Source organism: Hylobates moloch, unplaced genomic scaffold (assembly GCF_009828535.3).
Source record: "Hylobates moloch isolate HMO894 unplaced genomic scaffold, HMol_V3 SCAFFOLD_12, whole genome shotgun sequence".
Classification (NCBI taxonomy): Eukaryota; Metazoa; Chordata; class Mammalia; order Primates; family Hylobatidae; genus Hylobates; species Hylobates moloch.
The window spans coordinates 10,739,665-10,762,336 of record NW_026652287.1 but is presented as its reverse complement, the minus strand read 5'-3'; the positions used below and the strand labels follow the sequence as shown (position 1 = coordinate 10,762,336).

General features: G+C 46.9%; 2 protein-coding genes and 1 non-coding gene across 8 annotated transcripts in view; all 3 read left to right on the top strand.

Annotated features, from left to right (window-relative positions):
- Window positions 1–11,271, top strand: part of PSMD9 (proteasome 26S subunit, non-ATPase 9) — a 181,187-nt gene extending 169,916 nt beyond the window's left edge. For 2 of the 3 annotated variants that reach the window (XM_032168476.2, XM_058424745.1), the window contains exons 5-6: window positions 10,481–10,569; window positions 10,909–11,271. In XM_032168476.2, the coding sequence (XP_032024367.1) occupies window positions 10,481–10,569; window positions 10,909–10,936 (117 nt within the window). In that variant the 3' untranslated portion in view covers window positions 10,937–11,271. The remainder of the gene's footprint in view (window positions 1–10,480; window positions 10,570–10,908) is intronic. The other variant, XM_058424744.1, reaches the window with a different exon arrangement.
- LOC116479762 (U7 small nuclear RNA) lies at window positions 2,541–2,601 on the top strand. The gene has a single exon (XR_004251075.1). It is a non-coding gene; the product is annotated as a U7 small nuclear RNA (small nuclear RNA).
- Window positions 11,272–13,049: 1,778 nt separating the features above from the next.
- Window positions 13,050–22,672, top strand: part of CFAP251 (cilia and flagella associated protein 251) — an 81,953-nt gene continuing 72,330 nt past the window's right edge. Inside the window, exons 1-3 of one of the 4 annotated variants that reach the window (XM_058424737.1) lie at window positions 13,050–13,323; window positions 15,582–15,979; window positions 17,926–18,303. In XM_058424737.1, coding sequence (XP_058280720.1) covers window positions 15,602–15,979; window positions 17,926–18,303 — 756 coding nt within the window. In that variant the 5' untranslated portion in view covers window positions 13,050–13,323; window positions 15,582–15,601. Of the gene's footprint in view, window positions 13,324–13,372; window positions 13,593–15,581; window positions 15,980–17,925; window positions 18,304–22,672 lie in introns of those variants that run through there. The other 3 variants (XM_058424734.1, XM_058424735.1, XM_058424736.1) reach the window with 3 other exon arrangements.

The following is a 22,672-nucleotide window of genomic DNA, read 5'->3' as shown; positions in this document are numbered from 1 at the left end:
CCTTGGCCTCCCAAAGTGCTGGGATTACAGGTGTGAGCCACCGCACCCAGCTGAGTTTTCTTTTTTTTTTCTTTGAGATGGAATTTTGCTCTTTTGCCCAGTCTGGAGTGCAGTGGCACTATCTCGGCTCACTGCAGCCTCTGCCTCCTGGGTTCAAGCGATTCTCCAGCCTCAGTCTCCCAAGTAGCTGGGATTATAGTCGCCCACCACCAAGCCCATCTAATTTTTTTTTGTATTTTTAGTAGAGACAGGGTTTCACCATGTTGGCCAGGCTGATCTCAAACTCCTAACCTCAGGTGATCCACCCACCTCAGCCTCCCAAAGTGCTGGGATTACAGGAGTGAGCCACTGCCTGGCCATTCCCGTGAGTTTTCACAAATGTATGTAGTATGTCATTGCCACCAATGATGAAGGTCGAGAGCATTCCATCACCCCGTAAAATTGCCTTAGGCTTCTTTGTAGTTAATCCCTCCCGGTCAACTTCCAGAATGTCATAGAGAGAAAAACCACACAATATATTGCCTTTTGAGTCTGGTGTTCTTCACTCAGCACAGTGGATTCTGAGACTTCTGTCTGTTGTGTGGATCTGTGAGAAGAGCTGCTGGTTTTTAATCTGTCTTTTCCAGTTAACTGTATTCCCAGCTTCCTTGTAGGCCTATAAATCCTTCTTTATAAAAGTAGTTATTCAATTTTAAGCAAAACGAATCTTTTCTTTATGTGAAATTTTATGGGGAATTCCAAGATGTCACTGGATAAAAGCTGAGCTGTCTTGGTGGGCTGGAGGATGAAGGTTGCGTGTTGTGAGTAGGGCCTGCCTGGCTTCAGCCTCATCCCCTCAGGGGACCTGAGCTCAGCTGGAGAATCAAGAATCCGGGTTTTGTTGTCTGTTTTGTGAGTCAAGAAGAAAAACCTCACCTAGCGCGGCGGCTCACGCCTGTAATCCCTGCACTTTGGGAGGCCCAGGCAGGTGGATCACCTGAGGTCAGGAGTTCGAGACCAGCCTGGCCAAACTAAAAAAAAAATTAGGCCTGGCACGGTGGCTCACACCTGTACTACACTTTAAAGGCCAAATGGGCGGATCACAAGGTCACCAACCAGATCAAAAAAAAAAAAAAAATTAGCTGGGTGTGGTGGTGTGTGCCTGTAGTCCCAACTACTTGGGCTGCCGAGGCAGGAGAATCACTTGAACCTGGGAGGTGGAGGTTGCAGTGAGCCGAGATCACGCCACTGCACTCCGGCCTGGGCCACACAGTGAGACTCAATCTTAAAAAAAAAAAAAATTAGCCGGGTGTGGTGGCACTCCACAGCTACTTGGGAGGCCGAGGCAGGAGAATCGCTTCAACCCGGGAGACAGAGGTTGCAGTGAGCCGAGATCATGCCACTGCACCCCAGCCTGGGTGACAGAGTGAGGCTCTGTGTCAAAAAAAAAAAAAAACCTCACAGTGTTCTATTGTGAGACATTTAGATAGTTTGCAATTTTGTAGAGATTAACACTCTTGCAGATCCATTTCTATTTCTTTTTTTATTTTTTTTTTGAGACGAAGTTTTTCTCTTGTTGCCTAGGCTGGAGTGCGATGGCACGATCTCAGCTTACTGCAGCCTCCACCTCTCAGGTTCAAGCGATTCTCCTGCCTCAGCCTCCCGAGTAGCTGGGTGGCACCTGCCACCACGCCTGGCTAATTTTTGTATTTTTAGTAGAGATGGGGTTTCACCATGTTGGCCAGGCTGGTCTTGAACTCCTGACCTCAGGTGATCCACCTGCCTCAGCCTCCCAAAGTGCTGGGATTATAGGCGTGAGGCACCACGCCCGGCCTTTCTTTTTCTTTTTTTTTTTTTGAGATGGAGTCTTGCTCTGTTGCCCAGGCTAGAGTGCAGTGGCGTTATCTCAGCTCACTGCAGCCTCTGCCTCCTGGCACCCAGCCTTCTTGAGCAAACTTTCTACAGGTGGGATTTCTAGATCAAATGCATACATTTTCAAGGGGAAAAAATCTTTAAAAAAATGTAAGTGACTGCTGATGGATAAGGGATTTCTTTTTGGGTGATGAAAATGATCCAGAATTAGATAGTGGTGGTTGTTTATACTAAATACATAGAATATACTGAACTCTGAATATACTAAAACTCACTTAATTGTATACTTTAAAATGGTGAATTTTATTGTATGCAAATTACGTCCCAATGATAAAAATAGGCTGGTTGCAGTGGCTCACGCCTGTGTTCCCGACACTTTGGGAGGCTAAGGCGGGAGGATCACTTGAGGCCAGGAGTTTGAGACCAGCCTGGGCAATATTGTGAGACTGTGTCTCTCCAAAATATTAAAAAAAAATTAGCCAAGCATAGTGGCACGTGCCTGTAGCCCCAGCTGCTCTGGAGGTTGAGACAGGAGGATCACTTGACCCCAGGAGTTCAAGGGTGCAGTAAGCCAAGGTCACGCCACTGCACTCCAGCCTAGATGACAGAGTGAAACCCTGTCTCAAATAAATAAAATACATATTTATCCTTAAAATCACATAGTGCAATTGTATTTACAAATAAAATCCTAGTGTTATAGCTCTAAGAATTTGTCTACCAGGTTTTCTGGTTGTCACTGGAAACGCCCCCTCCCCCCAAAATAATTTTTTTTTTTTGTTTGAGACAGAGTTTCGCTCTTGTTGCCCAGGCTGGAGTGCAATGGCGCGATCTTGGCTCACTGCAACCTCCGCCTCCCGGGTTCAAGCGATTCTCCTGCCTCAGCCTCCCGAGTAGCTGGGATTACAGGCATGCACCACCAAGCCCGGCTAATTTTGTATTTTTAGCAGAGATAGAGTTTCTCCATATTGGTCAGGCTGATCTCTAACTCCTGACCTCAGGTGATCCGCCCGCTTTGGCCTCCCAAAGTGCTGGGATTACAGGCGTGAGCCACCATGCCTGGCCCCAATAACTTTTTAGAAAGTCCTGTGTCTCTCCCTTCCTTAGTGCCTCTTCCGCTGCACATGCTGGGTCCTGGCCTAGGTACTAGGGCTGTAACAGGGAACGAAACAAACAGGGTCCTTGCCTTGGGAGCACTTTGGTGGGGGAGCCAGGCCTTAATCAAATAATCTCAGCTGTATAATGATACACACTGATAAGTGTTACGAAGGAAGAGTGTTAAGAAGCTCAGAGAGTAAATCATGGGGCCCTGATTTGGTTTGGGATTGAAGGAGTGTTCCTCAGAAAGTGACCTTCAGATGTGTATAGAAGTTTCTTTGGTCGAGGGGAAGCTGGCAGGGGGAAAAGCCTTCAAAGCAGGTTCATAGGCCCTAGGGTGGGAGAATCAAAGAACTCAAAGGAGGGTGGAGCCCACAGCAGAATGGAGAGAAGGGGAGGAGGTGAGGCCAGGAGGTGTTAAGGTCAGGCCTGTGGTGCTTAGCAAAGATTGTGCTGTTTTTTTCCTGAGGTGCAGAAGGGTGCCACCACACAGTTCTAGATTGGGGTGTGACAGGAGTAAGAAGCCTTCTCTGGATGTTAGGTAGAGAACAGATTGGAGGGTGACAGAGCTGTAGCAGTCAGTCAAGAGAGGATGGTGGCTGTGACAAATGGGGTGGAGGAAGGGGCCAATCAAAGAGACATTTAGGGTGTAAAATTCATGGGCCTTAACCTGATGGAGTGTGTCAAGGAGGCCTGCAGGTTTCCAGCCTGCCCAGGGTTGTCATTTATAGAACTAGAGGCACATGAGTGTGTCCCTCACACAGTTTCCGCGCGTGGGTGTGTGTGTCTACAGCCACTGTTTTTTTTTGTTTTGTTTTTTTAAGGACAGGGTCTCTCGCTCTGCTGCCCAGGCTGGAGTGCAGTGGTGCAATCATAGCTCACTGCAGCCTCAAACTCCAGGGCTTGAGCAATCCTCCTGCCTTGGCCTCCCAGGTAGCTGGGACTACAGGTGTGCACCACCACACCCGGCTAATTTTTTTTTTTTTTTCATTTTTTGTAGAGACAGGGTCTTGCTGTGTTGCCCAGGCCAGTCTAGAACTCCTGGGCTCAAGTGAGCCTCCAGCCTCAGCCCCTCAAAACATTGGGATTGTTAAGCATGAGCCACCACACCTGGCTGTGATTGCTTTTTGACAAAGATGACACAGAAAAGGCCTAATGTACGTGTTGCTCTGCATTTCCGCCCACTTGGAAGGGAATTCCATGTCGGCACATTTGTATCTTCATTCCTTTGAATGATCCCACCATGTTCCATTGGTCGGTTCACCATCTTTTACTTAGCCAGCCTCCCACGTTCGACGTTTAGGTTGTTTCCAGTGTTTGGCCTTAACAAACAGTGGTGTAGTGAGTGTCCTTGCCTGTGGGAGAATTTCTGCCGTGTTGCTAGATGTGTCATTACTGAGTTAAAGGCAGTGCACATTTACCCTTCATAGATCTTGTCAAGGTGTCCTCCAAGAAGCTTGTGCCAGTGCACATTCTCTCAAGTAGCACCCGCGAGTACGTCTGTTTCTAGCTCTCCCAACTATGTTATAGTCTTTGGCATAGATACTCTTTGACAATCTGGTAGGAAATGACTTTTTTTTTTTTTTTTTTTTGAGATGGAGTCTCGCTCTGTCGCCAGGCTGGAGTGCAGTGGCATGATCTCGGCTCACTGCAACCTCCGCCTCCCGGGTTCAAGCGATTCTCCTGCCTCAGCCTCCCGAGTAGCTGGGACTACAGATGCCCGCCACCATGCCCAGCTAATTTTTGTATTTTTATTAGAGACAGGGTTTCACCATGTTGGCCAGGATGGTCTCGATCTCTTGACCTCATGATCCGCCTGCTTTGGCCTCCCAAAGTGCTGGGATTACAGGTGTGAGCTACCGTGCCCGGCCTATGCTATATTTTCTTAGATTTACAGATTCCATTGATAGACCTGACATATTTATTTTTTTGTGGTAAATATATATAATATAAAAATTACCATTTTAGGCCAGGCGCGGTGGCTCACGCCTGTAATCCCAGCACTTTCAGAGGCCAAGTTGGGTGGATCACCTGAGGTCAGGAGCTGGAGACCAGCCTGGCCAGCATGGTGAAACCTCATCTCTACTAAAAATGCAAAATTAGCTGGGCATCGTGGTGGGCGCCTGTAATCCCAGTTACTCTGGAGGCTGAGGCAGGAGAATTGCTTGAACCCAGGAGGTTGCAGTGAGCCGAGATCGCGCCACTGCACTCTGGCCTGGGTGACAAGAGAGAAACTGTCTCAAAAAAAAAAAAAAAATTACCGTTTTAACCATTAAAAAATCTACACTTTAGTGGCATTAAGTACATTCACATTGTTTTACAAATATCACCCCTACCCATCTCCCATCTCCAAAACTTTTTCACCCTCCTAAACTGAAACCCGATCTCCATTAAACACTAACTCTCCATTCCCACTTCCCGCAGCCCCTGGTACCCCCCATCCTACTTTCTCTATGAATTTGACCACTCCAGGGACCTTATCTAGGTGAAATCTTACATACTGTATAGCTTTTTGTTTTGTTTTTGAGATGGTGTCTCACTCTGTTGCCCAGGCTGGAGTGCAGTGGCGCGATCTCCACTCATTGCACCCTCCGCCTCCCAGGTTTGAGCCATTCTTCTGTCTCAGCCTCTTGAGTAGCTGGGACTATAGGCATGCGCCACCAGGCACGGCTAATTTTTGTATTTTTAGTAGAGATGGGGTTTTGCCATGTTGGCCAGGCTGGTCTTAAACTCCTTACCTCAGATGATCTGCCTGCCTCTGCCTCCCAAATTGCTGGGATTACAGGATACTGTATAGTTTTTGTCTGGCTTATTTCACTTAGCATAATGTCCTCAAGGTTCATCCATGTTACAGCATGTGTCAGAATTTCCTTCCTTTTAAAGGCTGTATAATATTCTACTGTATGTATACGCCACATTATTTTTATCCATTCATCAGTCAATGGACACTAGGATTGCTTCCACCTTTTTGTTGTGAACAATGCTGCTGTGAACATGGTTGTACCAATATCTGTTCAAATCCCTGCCATTTCTTTGTATATATGCCCAGAAATTTAATTGCTGCATCATGTGGTCATTCTATGTTTAAAGTTTCTAAAATTTTTTTTTAACTTGAATTTATGAACTTTTTTTTTTTTTTGAGATGGAGTCTTGCTCTCACCCAGGCTGGAGTGCAGTGGCGCGATCTCGGCTCACTGCAAGCTCTGCCTCCTGGGTTGATGCCATTCTCCTGCCTCAGCCTCCCTAGTAGCTGGGACTACAGGCGTCCACCACCATGCCCGGCTAATTTTTATTATTATTTTTTTTTGTATTTTTAGTAGAGACGGGGTTTCACTGTGTTAACCACGGTGGTCTCCATCTCCTGACCTCGTGATCCGCCCACCTCGGCCTCCCAAAGTGCTGGGATTACAGGCGTGAGCCACCACGCCTGGCCACTTTTTTGTATTTTTAGTAGAGATGGGGTTTCACCGTGTTAGCCAGGATGGTCTCGATCTCCTGAACTCATGATCCGCCTGCCTTGGCCTCCCAAAGTGCTGGGATTACAGGCGTGAGCCACTGCACCTGGCCCTTTGCTCATATTCTAATCAGATTTTTTTTGTTGATGTTGAGGTATAGGAGTTCTTTCTGTGTTCTGGATATTAAATCCTTATTAGATATATGATTTGCATGTATTTTCTTTCTTTCTTTTTTTTTTTTAAGACAGAATCTCACTCTGTCACCCAGGCTGCAGTGCAGTGGCACATTCATGGCTCACTGCAGCCTTGAGCTTCTGGGCTCAAGTGATCCTCCCACCTCAGCCTCCCAAGTAACTGGGACTACAGATGTGCACCATCAAACCTGGCTAATTAAAAAAGAATATATATATATTTTTTGTAAAGACGAGATCTCCCTCTGTTGCCTGGCTGGTCTTGAACTTTTGAGCTGAAGCAGTCCTCCTGCCTGGGCCTCTGAAAGTGTTGGGATTACAGGCGTGAGCCACCGTACCCAGCATGTACGTGTTTTCTCCTATCATGTGGGTTGCCTTTTCACTCTGTTAATAGTGTCATTTGATACACAGAAGTTTTAGATTTTGATGGCATCTTGTTTTATTTATTTATTTATTTTTGAGACAGGGTCTCACTCTGTCGCCCAGGCTGGAGTGCAGTGGTGCAGTCACAGCTAACTGCAGCCTCGACCTCCCAGGCTTGAGCAATCCTCCTGCCTCAGTCCCCCAAGTAGCTGGGACTATAGGTGCACACCACCATGCCTCACTAATTTTTATACTTTTTGTAGAGTCAGGGTTTCACCACGCCCAGCCCGGTCTTCAACTCCTGGGCTCAGGTGATCTTCCTGCCTCCCAAAGTGCTGGGATTACTGGCGTGAGCCACCGTGCCCGAATATCATATTTTAATTTGTAATTTTCTTTGGTATGTACTCCCCCCGCTTTAATTTTAATTTTTTAAAGTACTATATACAGGCTGGGTGCGGTGGCTCATACCTGTAATCCCAGCACTTTGGGAGGCCAAGGTGGGTGGATCACCTGAGATCAGGGGTTCAAGACCAGCCTGGCCAACATGGTGAAACCCCATCTGTACTAAAAATACAAAAATTATCCAGGCGTGGTGGTGCGTGCCTGTAATCCCAGTTACTTAGGAGGCTGAGGCAGGAGAATTGCTTGAACCCGGGAGGCGGAGGTTGCAGTGAGCCTAGATTGTGCCACTGTACCCCAGCCTGTGTGACAGAGAACCCGTCTCAAAAAAAAAAAGAAATACATACATACATACATACATACATGCCAGGTATGGTGGCACACACCCAAAATCCCAGCACTTTGGGATGCTGTGGTGGGCAGATCATTTGAGCCCAGGAATTTGAGACCAGGCTGGCCAATATGGTGAAACCCTGTCTCTACTAAATATACAAAAAATTAGCTGAGCACGGGGATGCATGCCTGTAGTCCTAGCTACTCAGGAGGCTGAGGCACGAGAATCACTTGAACCTGGGAGGCTGAGGTTGCAGTGAGCTGAGATTGCACCACTACACTCCAGCCTAGGCAACAGAGCAAGACTCTGTCTCAGAAAAATAAAGTAATACATACAGATGGTTAAAAAATTAATGATATGAAAATATGTAAAAGTAAACATCTTCCTCTTATTCCAAAGGACTAGTCCTCTCTGGAAGTAACCACTCTTTTTTTTTTTTTTTTTTTTTTTTTTTTGAAAAATTAGCCGGGCATGGTGGTGGACGCCTGTAGTCCCAGCTACTAGGGAGGCTGAGGCAGGAGAATGGCGTCAACCCAGGAGGCAGAGTTTGCAGTGAGCCGAGATCGCGCCACTGCACTCCAGCCTGGGCAACAGAACGAGACTCCATCTCAAAAAAAAGAAAAGAAAATGAGCAAAGGACTTGAATAGACATTTCTTTCTTTCTTTCTTTTTTTTTTTTTTTTTGAGACAGGGTTTCACTCCTGTTGCCCAGGCTGGAGTGTATGGAGCATAGTGACACAATCTTAGCTCACTGCAACCTCCGCCTCCTGGGCTCAAGCAATTCTCCTGCCTCAGCCTCCTGAGTAGCTGTGACTACAGGCACAAGCCTCCACGCCCGGCTAATTTTTGTATTTTTTTCCAGAGATGGGGTTTCGCCATGATCCCCAGGCTGGTCTCAAACTCCTGAGCTCGAGTGATCCACCTGCCTCGGCCTCCCAAAGCACTGGGATTACAGGCATGAGGCACAGCGCCCAGCCTAAATAGACATTTCTTCAAAGAAGATATACAAATGATCAAAAAGCACAGGAAAAGATGCTCCATGTCACTAATCATAAGAGAAATGAAAATCAAAACCACAATGAGATTCTACCACATACCGATTATGAAACAGAAAACAAGGGCTGGCGAGGAAGTGGGGAAACTGGAGCCCTGTGCACCGATGGTGGGAATATGAAACGGTGCACGGCAGTGGAAAACAGTAATGGAGGGTCCTCCAAAACCTAAACAAAGCGCCGGGCACGGTGGCTCACACCTATAATAGCAGCACTTTGGGAGGCCAAGACAGGTAGGATCTCTTGAGCCCAGGAATTCAAGACCAGCCTGGGCAACACGGCAAAACCACAAAATGCAAAAATTAGCTGGGTATGGTGGCACATGCCTGTAGTCCCAGCTACTCGCAAGGCTGAGGTGGGAGGATTGCCTGAGCCTGGGAAGTCCACACTGCAGTGAGCCAAGATCACAATACTGCACTCCAGCCTCGTCAACAGAGTGAGAACCTGTCTCAAAATAGATAAATAAATAAATAAATAATAAATAAACTCATTCCAGAAACCTGGAAGTCATCTTTGACATTTTAAAATGTTCATAGGCCAGGTGTGGTGGTTCACGCCTACAATCCCAGTACTTTGGGAGGCCAAGGCAGGCGGATCACTTGAGGTCAGGAGTTCAAGGCCAGCCTGGCCAACATGGTGAAAGCCAGTCTCTACTAAAAATACAAAAATTAGCTGGGAGTGGTGGTGGGTGCCTGTAATCCCAGCTACTCGGGAGGCTGAGACAGGAGAATCACTTTAACCTGGGAGGCGGAGGTTGCAGTGAGCTGAGATTGCGCCACTGCACTCCAGCCTGGGTGAGAGCAAGACTCCATCTCAAAACCGTGTTAGCCAGGATGGTCTCGATCTCCTGGCCTCGTGATCTGCCCGCCTCGGCCTCCAAACTGCTGGGATTACAGGCGTGAGCCACCATGCCTGGCCTGGAAGTAACCACTCTTAACAAGTTTTTCATGTTCTTCCAGAAAACTTTGCACACTAGAGCAACACAGGTGTCCTTTTAGAAAATATTATCAGCCAGGCACGGTGGCTCACGCCTGTAATCCCAGCACTTTGGGAGGCTCAGGTGGGTGGATCACCTGAGATCAGGAGTTCTGAGACCAGCCTGGCCAACATGGCGAAACCCTGTCTCTACTAAAAATACAAAAATTAGCCGGGTGTGGTGGCGGGCACCTGTAGTCCCAGCTACTTGGGAGGCTGAGGCACGAGAATTGCTAGAACCTGGGAAACAGAGGTTGCAGTGAGCCAAGATTGCGCCACTGCACTCCAGCCTGGGTGACAGAGTGAGACTCTGTCTCAAAAAAAAAAAAAAGAAAATATTATCAAATAGGTTCATGGGGTTTTGGTTTGTTTTGACTAAAACCCTTCATTCTCCATACTGTATTTGAACAATACCTATTGATGGACATTTCTGGTGTTTTCAGTTTTTGAATTTCTACACAGCCCTGGAATGAACACTTCATTTGTATGTCATCTTGTAATTGTGTACTATGTACCTTGGACATACCTTTTAAAGACTGTTGGTGGGGGGACACGTGTTTTTTGAGGAAGATGGTACTGAGGTGAGCAGCCTGGCTGCCCTGAGAGTGCAGTGCCACGTTCCCCACCCTCTCACCAACCACAGGATTATGCTGAAAATGTAAATCTTTACCAATTTGATAGGCAAAAAATGGGATCTCAGCATTTTAGCCTGCATCTCTGAGTACTAACGAGGCTGAACACAAAACGAGCTTATTTTCTTTTCAGAAGCCCCTGAATGTGATGGTGATCCGCAGGGGGGAAAAACACCAGCTTAGACTTGTTCCAACACGCTGGGCAGGAAAAGGACTGCTGGGGTAAAGTATCTGTTTCTGTTGATTCTCACTGGGGCATCATTTGAATGTTTGTTAAACATGAAGCTGGAGGGGAAGGCTGGGGAGACATTGGGGAATAATGGGAACCCCCAGTTTGCATGGAAACTGCAGATAAATCCTTGTGGTAGGAACAAGACTACAGCTCTAGAAGCAGAGGGAGCCCCAGTGTCTCTCCTGGGAGTCTCTCCAGTTCATTCATGCATTGGGCATTTGCTTTAAAAGAATGAAAGAACATTGGTGAAAAGGTCAGAAGGGCTCGGCCTCTGACCTTCCTGAAGGGAGCCTCCAAACTTACGCCATTCCTTTTCTTCTTTCTTCCAGCTGCAACATTATTCCTCTGCAAAGATGATTGTCCCTGGGGAACAGTAACAGGAAAGCATCTTCCCTTGCCATGGACTTTGGTCTAGGGATTTCCAATTTGTCTTCTCTCCCTGAAGCATAAGGATCTGAAAGAGGCTTGTAACCTGAACTTCTGGGTGGTGGCAGTGCTGTGGCCCACCAGTGTAATCTCCCTGGATTAAGGCATTCTTAAAAACTTATGCTTGGCCTCTTTCGCAAATTGGGCCACGGCCCTAAATAGGAATTCCCTGGATTGTGGGCAAGTGGGCGGAAGTTATTCTGGCAGGTACTGGTGTGATTATTATTATTATTATTTTTAATAAAGAGTTTTACAGTGCTGATATACCCTGTTGTCACCCCAACTGAATTTCTTATGACCCTCCCAAACCAAAGCTCAGACGGGGTCAGAAGAGCTTCATAGAAAGTTGGGCAAAACAGGCTAGCAATTGCGAAGTCAGGCTTTGACCAACATATTTCTTTGCACTGAGGCCTTGCTGCTGTGGATACGGAAATTGCTAAGTACTGTGCTTCCTCAGCAGCTGGGCCGTTAGGGCCATAGTAGCTCCCTTTGGAGAACAGGGAAAGCCTGGAGGCTTCCCAGGTAGCCCAGCGTGGTGTGTCAGCTTCCTCTTTAGGAACCCACCAGAGGGCAGCAAGCTCCTTTCACTTCGGTAGTAAGAACCCCTCCGTTTTTGTGTGTTTTTGTTTTGTTTTCTGGAGACAGGGTCTTGCTTTGTCACCCAGGCTGGAGTGCAGTGTCGTGACCAAGGTTCACTGAAGGCTTGACCCCCTGGGCACTGCCTTAGCCGCCCAAGTATCTGGGACCACAGGTGTGCACCACCATGCACAGCTAATTTATTTTTTGTAGAGACAGGGTCTCCCTGTGTTGACCAGGTTGGTGTCGAACTCCTGGGCTCAAGCAGTCCTCCTGCCTTGGCCTCCTAAAGTGCTGGGATCACAGGCGTCAGCCACTACGCCCAGCTCACTGGTAGTTTGACTTTTTATAACTGAACCTCCTGGCTATGCTCTGAGATCAGCGCTATTTTGTAAACCGCTGAGGTATGGATAGGAACGAGTAGATCAGACCTCTTGAAAATACTTATTCTTCCTCCCTTTTATTTTTTGTCTCTTTTAAGATGGTAAAATGGTTCTCAGGGATTCCTGCCAATGCTTTGAATTATTTTTTTTCCTCTCCATGGTATCAGTGTTTATTTCCCCAGTTCTTGCACACTACTTTCTGTTTTGGCAGTTCTGCCAGGCATGCCCTGTGTTCCTTGGGACTGGTTTTGCTGTGGTTGGATACAGATACCAGCTCGCCTTGATGGGATTGGTATTGCTGTGTGCTTCCAGCCACAGGTTCTCACACTCAATTCCAAAGCCCTCCTATTGGGCGAATTCCCTCAAACTCTATTTGACCCGACAGCAACACGTATTCCCCTCTGGTAGCCACAGACATGCTGTGTTTACCAGTGTTTGCTGTTTAAATTGCATGTTCTAGTTCCACGTATTTTCCAGTCTCTTTATAAAGTCTCAGGCTATAATAAACACAGTTTGCCTCAGTTTATCCTTTTTTATTTTAAGATGTATGCATATTAATCAAATTACCATCACTGGGGCGTGGCAGTGTGGGTGGAGAGAATTATTCACATTCTCCTAAAATGACAGCAGCAGAGAGCCTTCTGCCTCAGTGGCTCTGGCTGGTTTCCTGCAGGGCTCCCAGTGGAAACCCGTGTGGCCACCTGTTGCCGTCTTCCATGAGATGTTAGTGGAGAGCCACTTTGACGTGGAATGATCCTAACAGATTTAGCCAGACTGGTTTTGCAGAAACGCTTTGTGCTGAGAACCACAAGCTGGTGCACCCTGTGTCAGATCTGCCCCCAGCCAGCTGGAATTGTCTGCAACACGCGGTGCCCGGTGAGGAGGCAGGACAGTTGTGTGCTGCATCTGTGAGACCTGGAAATTGAATTTGCTTTTGGAAAAGAGAATTGTATTCGAGTTCATACTTCTCCAGCCCATCTTGCCAAGGTTGTGGAAAGTACAAATTGGCAGTATTGGCCGCTGCAGCTTCTTAGGGGACGGAACCATGTGAAAAGGTGGGGATCGCACGAGCAGAGGGAGAGAAAAGCGAGGAAAGCCTATGCCGCCAGCGGCCGGCAGGGGGCACGTTGGCCACGCTCGTCACCGCTTCCTGGCACGTGACCACCGCCCTGCCGTGTCGCTTTAGGGCCTGTCGCTTCCGGCGGCGGCGGTTGCCATGGGGACGGACCTTGGGTGGCAACCAGAACTAGGGAGCTGGTGGAGAAGGTGGCCGCCGGTGGAAGGAGGCCCGGGTGGTGGCTGAGGGGTCCAGGCGGCGGGACGACTCTGGCCTTTTGAAGACCGGGGTGGGTGCTCTCTGTAAGTCCGGGGCGGAGGCCACGCGGCCCTGGCGAGGGGGCCCCCGGCCTGGCGGGGTCTGGCACCCCTTGGGGGGCGCTCACCCGACCTGGCCCTTGTGGGGCCTGGGGCGGCCCCAGGGAGACCTGAGTTGGAGGCAGAGGCCGTACCTGGGCTTTAATCCCCCCGCAGAGCCACGCACCTGGCACCCCTGCCCCAAACCTCTGCTGCTCGAACCCGGCTGTCCAGATGCGCCGGCGAAGTTGGGCTCAGTCAGAAGAGGCTCGGTGGTGAGAGCCCTAGACTTGAATCAGAGCAGTAATTCTTCACCTGGAGAAACTAAGTGCCAGAGATCTCTTTCTTACTAGCGGTGTCATCTTGAATAAGTCACTTCACCTCTCAGAGCCTCAAACTCATTCCTTCATTCATTATTTTATTATTATTGTTATTATTTTACCAGAGATGAATTTGAGGAGCTGATACATTTAGTGCTGAGAAAGAAATTAAGAAATAGAAATACCTTTTCTACTCTGTACTCTTTGGGACTTTATTTTCAAAATGTTGAGTTCTTTTATTCTAATGTCACTGAAAATGTGGGGATTTTTTTTTTGTTTGGGGTCCAACTCTTTAGGGATAAAGTATCCATCCTTATTGTTTTCCTAGTTTAAACTCTTGTTTGTTGTAAGGAATAAATGGGAGAATATGTCAGAAGGCTTTCAAACTGTTCATTTCTTTGCACATTAGGGTTGCTTTTCTTTCAAATAATAACAACTACCATTTTTTCAAGCTGTATGTGCCAGAATTGTGTTGAGCATTTTATGTATTTTATCTCTTCTCTACAACAACCCTAGAATTTAGGATTATTCTTTTTATTTTGCCCATGAGAAAATGCAGACTCTGAGGGTTAAAGTGACCTGCCCAAGGTCACAGAGCAAGTACATGGTGGAAATGGGATTCAATGCTAGGACAAGCTGACAGCAAGGCCCTTGCTTTTAACCACTAGGCTACCCTGCTTCTCATATTCCTGTTTCTAGAAGTGTTGCAAATATGTGGGTTATGCATTTCGCTGCCTGTGGGAATATGAATATATTTTAAATGAGTAAAAAGGCTACAAGGTGTTTATTCCTAGAAAGTTGACAGGCCCTGGATCAATATTTTTAAGATCTGGGCCACAAATACATATACTTTAAGATTTCCCAACTGCGTGTGATGGCTCATGCCTGTAATCCCAGCACTTTGGGAAGCCAAGGCGGGCGGATCACTTGAGGTCAGGAGTTTAAGACCAGACTGGCCAACATGGTGAAACCCTGTCTCTACTGAAAAAATACAAAAATTAGCTGGGTGTGGTGGCAGACACCTAGTAATCCCAGTTGCTCGGGAGGCTGAGGCAGGAGAATCACTTGAACCCTGGAGGCGGAGGTTGCAGTGAGCCAAGATCGTGCCACTGCACTCCAGCCTGGGTGACAAGAGCAAAACTCTGTCTCAAAAAAAAAAAAAAAAAAGATTTCCCACAAATGTGACCTTTTTTTTTTTTTTTTTTTTGAGAGAGGGTCTCACTCTGTTGCCCAGGCTGGACTGCAGTGGCATGATCTTGGCTCACTGCAACCTCCGCCCTCCCGGGTTCAAGCGATTCTTCTGCCTCAGCCTCCTTAGTAGCTCAGACTATAGGCACATGCCACCACGCCTGGCTAATTTTTGTATTTTTAGTAGGGATGGGCTTTCACCATGTTGGCCAGGCTGGTCTCAAACACCTGACCTCAAGTGATCCTCCCACCTCAGCCTCCCAAAGTATTGGGATTACAGGCGTGAGCCACTGTGCCTGGCCAGAAATATGACATTCTTTTTTTATTTTTATTTTTGAGACAGAATTTTGCTCTTGTTACCCAGGCTGGAATGCAATGGTGTGATCTTGGCTCACTGCAATCTCTGCCTCCCAGGTTCAAGTGATTCTCCTGCCTCAGCCTCCCGAGTAGCTGGGATTACAGGCGCCCGCCACCACACCCAGCTAATTTTTTTATTTTTAGTAGAAACGGGGTTTCATCATGTTGGCCAGGCTGGTCTCAAACTCCTGACGTCAGGTGATCCATCTGCCTTGGCCTCCCAAAGTGCTGGGATTATAGGCATGAGCCACCGTGCCTGGTCAGAAACACGACATTCTTTTTATTCCTGTGGAAAGGGAACAAAGCCATTTGTGCACATTTCATCAATAGGTTAGTGCACTAGGAGATGGAAATGGGAAGCCGAGGGCCGGCTGGTTATTATGGTCAAAATCTCTCTAGAGGAAACTCTACAGAGAAGAATGTCAGATGCAGAAGAAGCTCCCCGAGAAGCAACAGGAGAAAATGGAGAAACAGAAATGAAAGAAGAGGAGGAAGCCAATCCAAATTATAAAGAAGTAGAAGATCCACAACAGGAATCAAAAGATGACACATTAGCCTGGAGAGAGTCTCAGGAGGAGGAGAGGAAAACAGGCGAGGAGGAAGGGGAGGAGGAGGGGAAGGAGGACAAAAAGATTGTTATGGAAGAAACTGAGGAAAAGGCTGGAGAAGCCCAGGAGAAGGAGGCTTCAGGAATACAGGAAGAAACCACAGTGGAGCCCCAAGAAGTCACAGAGTCCACGAGCCATTTGGAGGTACAGATTACCGATTCCCAGTCAATCACGTCAGGAATTTTCCCAGTAAGTAGTCATCTTAATTCATTGATTAATTCATTCAGAATCATTAATTGAATGCTTAGTATAGGCCAGACTATGGGAACACAAAACCAAATAAGGTACAATGCATTCCTTTTTTTTTTTTTTTTTTTTTTTGAGACAGAGTCTCACTGTTGCCCAGGCTGGAGTGCCGGGGCACAATCTCGGCCTGCTGCAACCTCCGCCTCCTGGGTTCAAGCTATTCTCCTGCCTCAGTCTCCTGAGTAGCTAAGATTACAGGCATCCGCCACCACACCCGGCTAATGTTTTATATTTTCAGTAGAGATGGGGTTTCGGTCTTACCATGTTGGCCAGACTGGTCTCAAACGCATGACCTCAAATGATCTGCCCACCTTGGCCTCCCAAAGTGCTGGGATTACAGGCACACGCCACCACGCCTGGCCACAATCCATTCTTTTTTTTTTTGGAGACAGAGTTTCACTCTTGTTGCCCAGGCTGGAGTGCAATGGCGTGATCTCAGCTCACTGCAACCTCCGCCTCCCGGGTTCAAGTGATTCTCCTGCCTCAGCCTCCTGAGTAGCTGAGATTACAGGCGTCCGCCACCTCGCCTGGCTGATATTTTTGTATTTTTAGTAGAGGCAGGCTTTCACTTATGTTGGCCAGGCTGGTCTCAAACTCCTGACCTCAGGTTATCCACCAGCTTTGGCCTCCCAAAGTGCTAGGAGCCCCCGCACCTGGCCACAATCCATTCTTTTAAGGAGCTCTAAGGTGTGTAGGGAGGCAGACCCATGAGTGCAGTGACTGAGAGATGCACAGGAGATGAAACAGGGCCTCTTAACTCAGTTTGGAGGATGGCCAGGGAAAGCTTCCTGGAGGAGGTGTGTGCCACAGCTGAGGTGCTCGCCTTAGAATGGAGTCGGTATGATAATAGGAGTGTAGGCTTCCCACAGACTGCTCCCAGTAGGAGAACTTAGCTGTGGCCTAAGAAAAGGTCACTGTCTGTAGCTAGTCAGCCTTTTGGAGACCACTAGTGCCACTTAGAAGAATGATTTTGCCATTGTGGGTCTGCTGGTAGGCCAGGAATAAACTCGAACACACCCGTGTTTGTCCTATTCTTTTCTTTTCTTTTTTTTTTTTCTTTTTTGAGATGGAGACTCGCTCTGTCGCCCAGGCTGGAGTGCAGTGGTGCAATCTTGGCTCACTGCAAGCTCCGCCTCCTGAGTTCATGCCATTCTCCTGCCTCAGCCTCCCGAGTGGCTGGGACTACAGGTGCCTGCCACCACGCCCGGCTAATTTTTTGTTTTTGTATTTTTAGTAGAGACAGGGTTTCACCATGTTAGCCAGGATGGTCTCTATCTCCTGACCTCGTGATCCGCCCGCCTCGGCCTCCCAAAGTGCTGGGATTACAAGCATGAGCCACCATGCCCGGCTCTTTTCTTTTCTTATCTTTTCCTTTTCCCCCTACCCTCCCCTGTCCTCTCATTCCTGTCCCTTCTCCTCTCCTCTCATCCCTCCTTCCTTCCTGGGGTCTCACTTTGTCACCTAGGCTGGAGTACAGTGGCATGATCTTTCACAAGCAGCCTCGACCTCCCAGGCTCCAGCAATCCTCCCACCTCAGCCTCCCGAGTAGCTGGGACTACAGGCATGCACCACGACGCCCAGCTAATTTTGTTCATTTTTGGTAGAGATAAAGTGGCACTTTGTTGCCTAGGCTGGTCTTGAACTCCTGGGCTCAAGTGATCCTCCCCTCTTGGCCTCCCAAAGTGTTGGGATTACAGGTGTGACCCATTATACCCCATCTTGTTTTGTTTTTTAAGCACAAAATGTTCCAGCCTCTTTTAAAAAACATTTCATAATTCCTAGGTGAGGCTAACACTAAGACTGGCTGACTGGAAATAGAAAAGGTGAATAAATGGTGAGTAGCAGCACGTACTCTATGTGGAATCATGATCTTTTATTTCTTTTTAAAGAAAACCCAAAGAGGTTGCAAGTCAAAGCTTTCCTTACAATTGGATGATGCAGAAACAGATGAGCTTTTAAGAGACCTGAGCACACAACTTGAATTTCTTGATTTGGATCAACTCAGTCCTGAGGAACAACAGATTAGTTCCCCTGAAAGGCAGCCCTCAGGAGAGCTTGAGGAGAAAACCGACCGGATGCCCCAAGATGAACTGGGACGAGAAAGAAGGGACTTGGAGCCAGAAAACAGAGAGGAGGGACAAGAAAGGAGACTATCCGACATCCAGTCCAAAGCAGGGATCTCCCGGGAGTCACTGGTGTCCAGCACCACAGAGGACATTCTGTTTCAAAAGGATGAAAAGGATAAAAGCGCCCCGGTGTATCCCTTGGTAAGTGTAATGCTTTTAAATCTCTTCCAGCGCTTTGAGAGTGTTGTGCAATAGGGGAATTTTATGCATGTTGGGGGAAAAAGAATACCACCAGAAGGATACTTTTTAAACTAATAATAGACTTGTATTTTTTTTTTTTTTTTTTAAACAGAGTCTTGCTCTGTCGCCCAGGCTGGAGTGCAGTGGCACAATCTTGGCTCACTGCAGCCTCTGCCTCCCAGGTTCAAGCAGTTCTTGTGCCTCAGTCTCCTGAGTAGCTAGGATTACAGGCATGAGCCACCACGCCCGGCTAATTTTTGTATTTTTAGTAGAGATGGCATCTCGCCATGTTGGCCAGGTTGGTCTTGAACTCCTGACCTCAGGTCATCCACTTGCTTCGGCCTCCCAAAGTGCTGGGATTACAGGTGTGAGCCACCACGCCTGGCCTAGACTTGTGTCTTTTAAAGTTCGGTTAAGAGCTCCAACTGGAACATGTGTGACTGAACATGAACTTGAGAGCGGCATCTGGGTTCAATGGTGTTGCTCAGCAGGCAGGAAATTCCAGACATAGTTTGTCTGTTGCATAGGGTGCTATTTCACATGGGAGATTCAAACTCCATTCCACCCCTTTCCCCAGCTTCCTCCTCCCCCTTTCCTTCTCGCTTCCTCTCCCTCTTCTTCCCTTCCTTCTTCTTCCCCTCCCCTCTCCTTTCCCTTTTTTCTCCTCCCCTCCTGTCTCCTCTCCCTTTTCTCTCTCACATTGTAAAATTCCTCCTTCATGCCACCAATTCCACCCCTTCCCCTTCTTGCCTCACCTCTTCTGCCTTTATCTTTACATGCCCCCAAAACCATCCATTCCAAGAGGGTCCCAGAATGGAAGGTAATGGAGTAGTGAAAGCTGCCGTGAAAAGCCCCAGGCAGTCCAGAGGAATCTGCCTTTGCCACTGCTGAAAATATTCCAGGGAGGCACCATCTGCGAGGAGTAAAAATATTATCATTTACCAAGAGAAGGAAAAGGAGGAGTTTTTTCCTTCTTCCTCCATCTGCTACTTTCTGAAAATTGTTTCCTAGGATTCATCCTTCCTGTAGATTCATGCCTTTGGAAGATGTGGAAGTGATTGAATGGATATCAAATACTTAATGTAGTTCCTAAGACATAGTGAGTACTCAATAAGTGTCCGCAACTGTGTGTCAATGATGATGACGGTGGCAAGATGTCTGGAGGGAAATGCAGGCAACTGAAAACCTCCTTTCTGCAGATTGGCTTCATTTGAGCCCAGTGTGACAGCCTCTCTCCCATAGCTTGCAACTGTTCAGTCTGAGAGAAAGAATAATTGAGCTTTAGGGCCCACAAAGACTCTTGTCTTGTTTAGCCAGCAAACATGAATCAGGTAATGTCTCTAAGGAGAAGGTGTATTCTTTGTGTCAGGGGCACAGATATCTGGACTTGGCAAGAGCCACTCCCCAAGTTTTGGGTCTCGCTTAGCCTTGGTCTCACTGCAGAACCAAAATGGCAAAACCAAAATTTTTCTATACTGTCTCCCTTTGCAAATTACTTTAGCTTTTATTTATTTATTTATTTTTTGAGATGGAGTCTCGCTGTGTCATCCAGGCTGGAGTGCAGTGGCATGATCTTGGATCACTGCAACCTCCACCTCCTAGGTTCAAGCGATTCTCCTGCCTCGGCCTCCCGAGTAGCTGGGATTACAGGTGCCCACCACCACACCCAGCTAATTTTTTGTAATTATTTATTTTTTTTTTTTAGTAGAGACGGGGTTTCACCGTGTTAGCCAGGATGGTCTCGATCTCCTGACCACGCGATCTGCCCACCTAGGCCTCCCAAAATGCTGGGATTACAGGCCTGAGCCACCGTGCCCGGCCTTCTTTAAGAGACAGAGAGCCCTGCTGTGTTGCCCAGGCTGGACTAGAACTCAATCCTTCCACTTCGGCCTCCTGAAATTTCTTTAGCTTATTGCATATATCTTCTTTCTTCTTGCTTTTTGCTTCACTTTCCTTTTCTTTCTCTCTTTCTCCTTTATTATTTTTTTCTTTTTGTTTATTTTGAGACAGGCTCTCACTCTGTCACCCAGACTAGAGTGCAGTAGTGTGATCATGGTTCACTGAAACCTCCATCTCCTGGGTTCAATGGATCTTCCCACCTCAGCCTCCCAGTATCTGGGACTACAGGCGTGTATCACCACACCCAGCTAATTTTAAAAATCTTTTTTAGAGATGGGGTCTCACTATGTCTCTCAGGCTGGTCTTGAACTCCTAAGCTCAAGCAATCCTCCCGCCTTGGCCTCCCAAAGTGTTGAGATTATAGGTGTGAGCTACCGTACCTGGCCTCTATTTTTTTCTTTTTGTTAAAACTATTCAGTGTTGGCCGGGCTCGGTGGCTCACACCTGTAATCCCAGCACTTTGGGAGGCCGAGGTGGGTGGATCACCTGAGATCAGGAGTTAAAGACCAGCCTGACCAACATGGTGAAACCCCTCTCTACTAAAAATACAAAATCACCCGGGCGTGGTGGCACATGCCTGTAATCCCAGCTACTTAGGAGGCTGAGCCAGGAGAATCGCTTGAACCCAGGAAGGCAGAAGTTGCAGTGAGCCAAGATGGCGCCATTGCACTTCAGCCTGGGTAATAGAATGAGACTCTATTTAAAACAAACAAAAACTATTCAGTGTTATTTGTAAAAAATTCAGACAACTTATACATGTTTGAAGGCAAAGATTCTTCTTCCTACACACACCCCCACCCAATCTCATTTCCCTATGTAATTCCTGCCACAGTTTGCTGTGACTGCTCCTCTCCTGACCTTGTTCTGTGCATGTACAGCATGTTATCTGTGTGCCCATGCCTGTGCGCATGCTCACATGGCTCACATTTAGATTTTGTGTTGTTTGGGTTTTTTTTTTTTTTTTTACCGGTGACATAATCCTGCATTTTTACAAAATGTTTTTCCACTTAATACGTCTTAGAAGGTTTCTTGTATCAGTGCATGTATCTCTACTTCCTCTTTTTGTTTTTCTTTTTTTGAGATGGAGTCGCACTCTCACCCAGGCTGGAGTGCAGTGGTGCTATCTTGGCTCACTGCAACCTCTGCCTCCCTGGGTTCAAGTGATTCTCCTGCCTCAGCCTCTCATGTAGCTGGGATTACAGGCACACACCACCATGCCCAGCTAACTTTTGTATTTTTGTAGACACAGGGTTTCACCATGTAGGCCAGGCTGGTCTTGAGCTCCTGACCTCAGGTGATCCACCCACCTCAGTCTCCCAAAGTGTTGGAATTACAGGCATGAGCCACTGTGCCCAGCCCACTTCCTCTTTTTAAATGTAACTGTTCCCCTTTCTGTGGCCATTTACGTTGCTTCTAATTTCTCACTGTGACACAAGGTCCTACAGTGAACGTGCTCCTCCATCTCTCCTGTGTCCACAGCATCCTCCTTTTCCTTTGGGGTCCTCTTCTTAGTGCTAAGGCCTGTACTAGCTCCCAGTGTTCACGGTAAATAGACATGACTGTGGATCCCACCTCCAGCTAGGAAACAAGGCAATCATGTATTTATGAGCAGGAATCTTATGAATATCAAATACAGTGAAATCTCGTTTTGACAGCAAAGTTTTATTTTCCAGATTAGTATGTTTTAGAAAAAGATTGATGTAAGCTGTGGCTATCTCCATAATCATCTGTCATGTACATTAAAACTTCTGCAAAACACGATGATTAATACTATTTGATTTCCGTGATGGTGAACACTGCTCGAGTGGGGTTGTTCTGTTACCACTAAGTGAAGTCAGCCTCGTGGTGACCCAGGAAGAGCTGTTGTGGCCGAAGACAGGAGTCCTTTTAGGAATGTTTTCTTTTTGTAACTAATTCATTAAATGGCAAAATAAATTTCCAGGAAGATGATCCTTTTAGGATTAGCAAGTTTCCAAAAGAACAATTTCATTTGAATAAATCAGCTTTTAAGAAACAGCCAAATATTAAATAATTCTGTTCCTAGAAGTTGCAGCTTGAGACAATTATGATTCCATAATTCTACCACTCACACCCACACAATAAGAGATCTAAATATAAATATAAATTATAGGGAATGAGCAGATGGAAACAGGAGAGGATGGGGAATTAGGAATGTAGGAGAGAGAAATTGGCCACATTACCTGCTATGTCTGTCTTGGGGAGAAACAATTTAATTTTATAAGTATTGTTCAAAGATAAGAAAGGAAACTTACCAGATTTTGTTTCTATGTTCCAATTTAAGTCACTCATTCTTAGCAACGCACTGCATCACCTTCAGCACTCTACTGCATTTGGTTACTTGACCCTAGATAGTTTTATATATATGTGTGTGTCTATATATATATATATATATATTTTTTTTTTTTTTTTT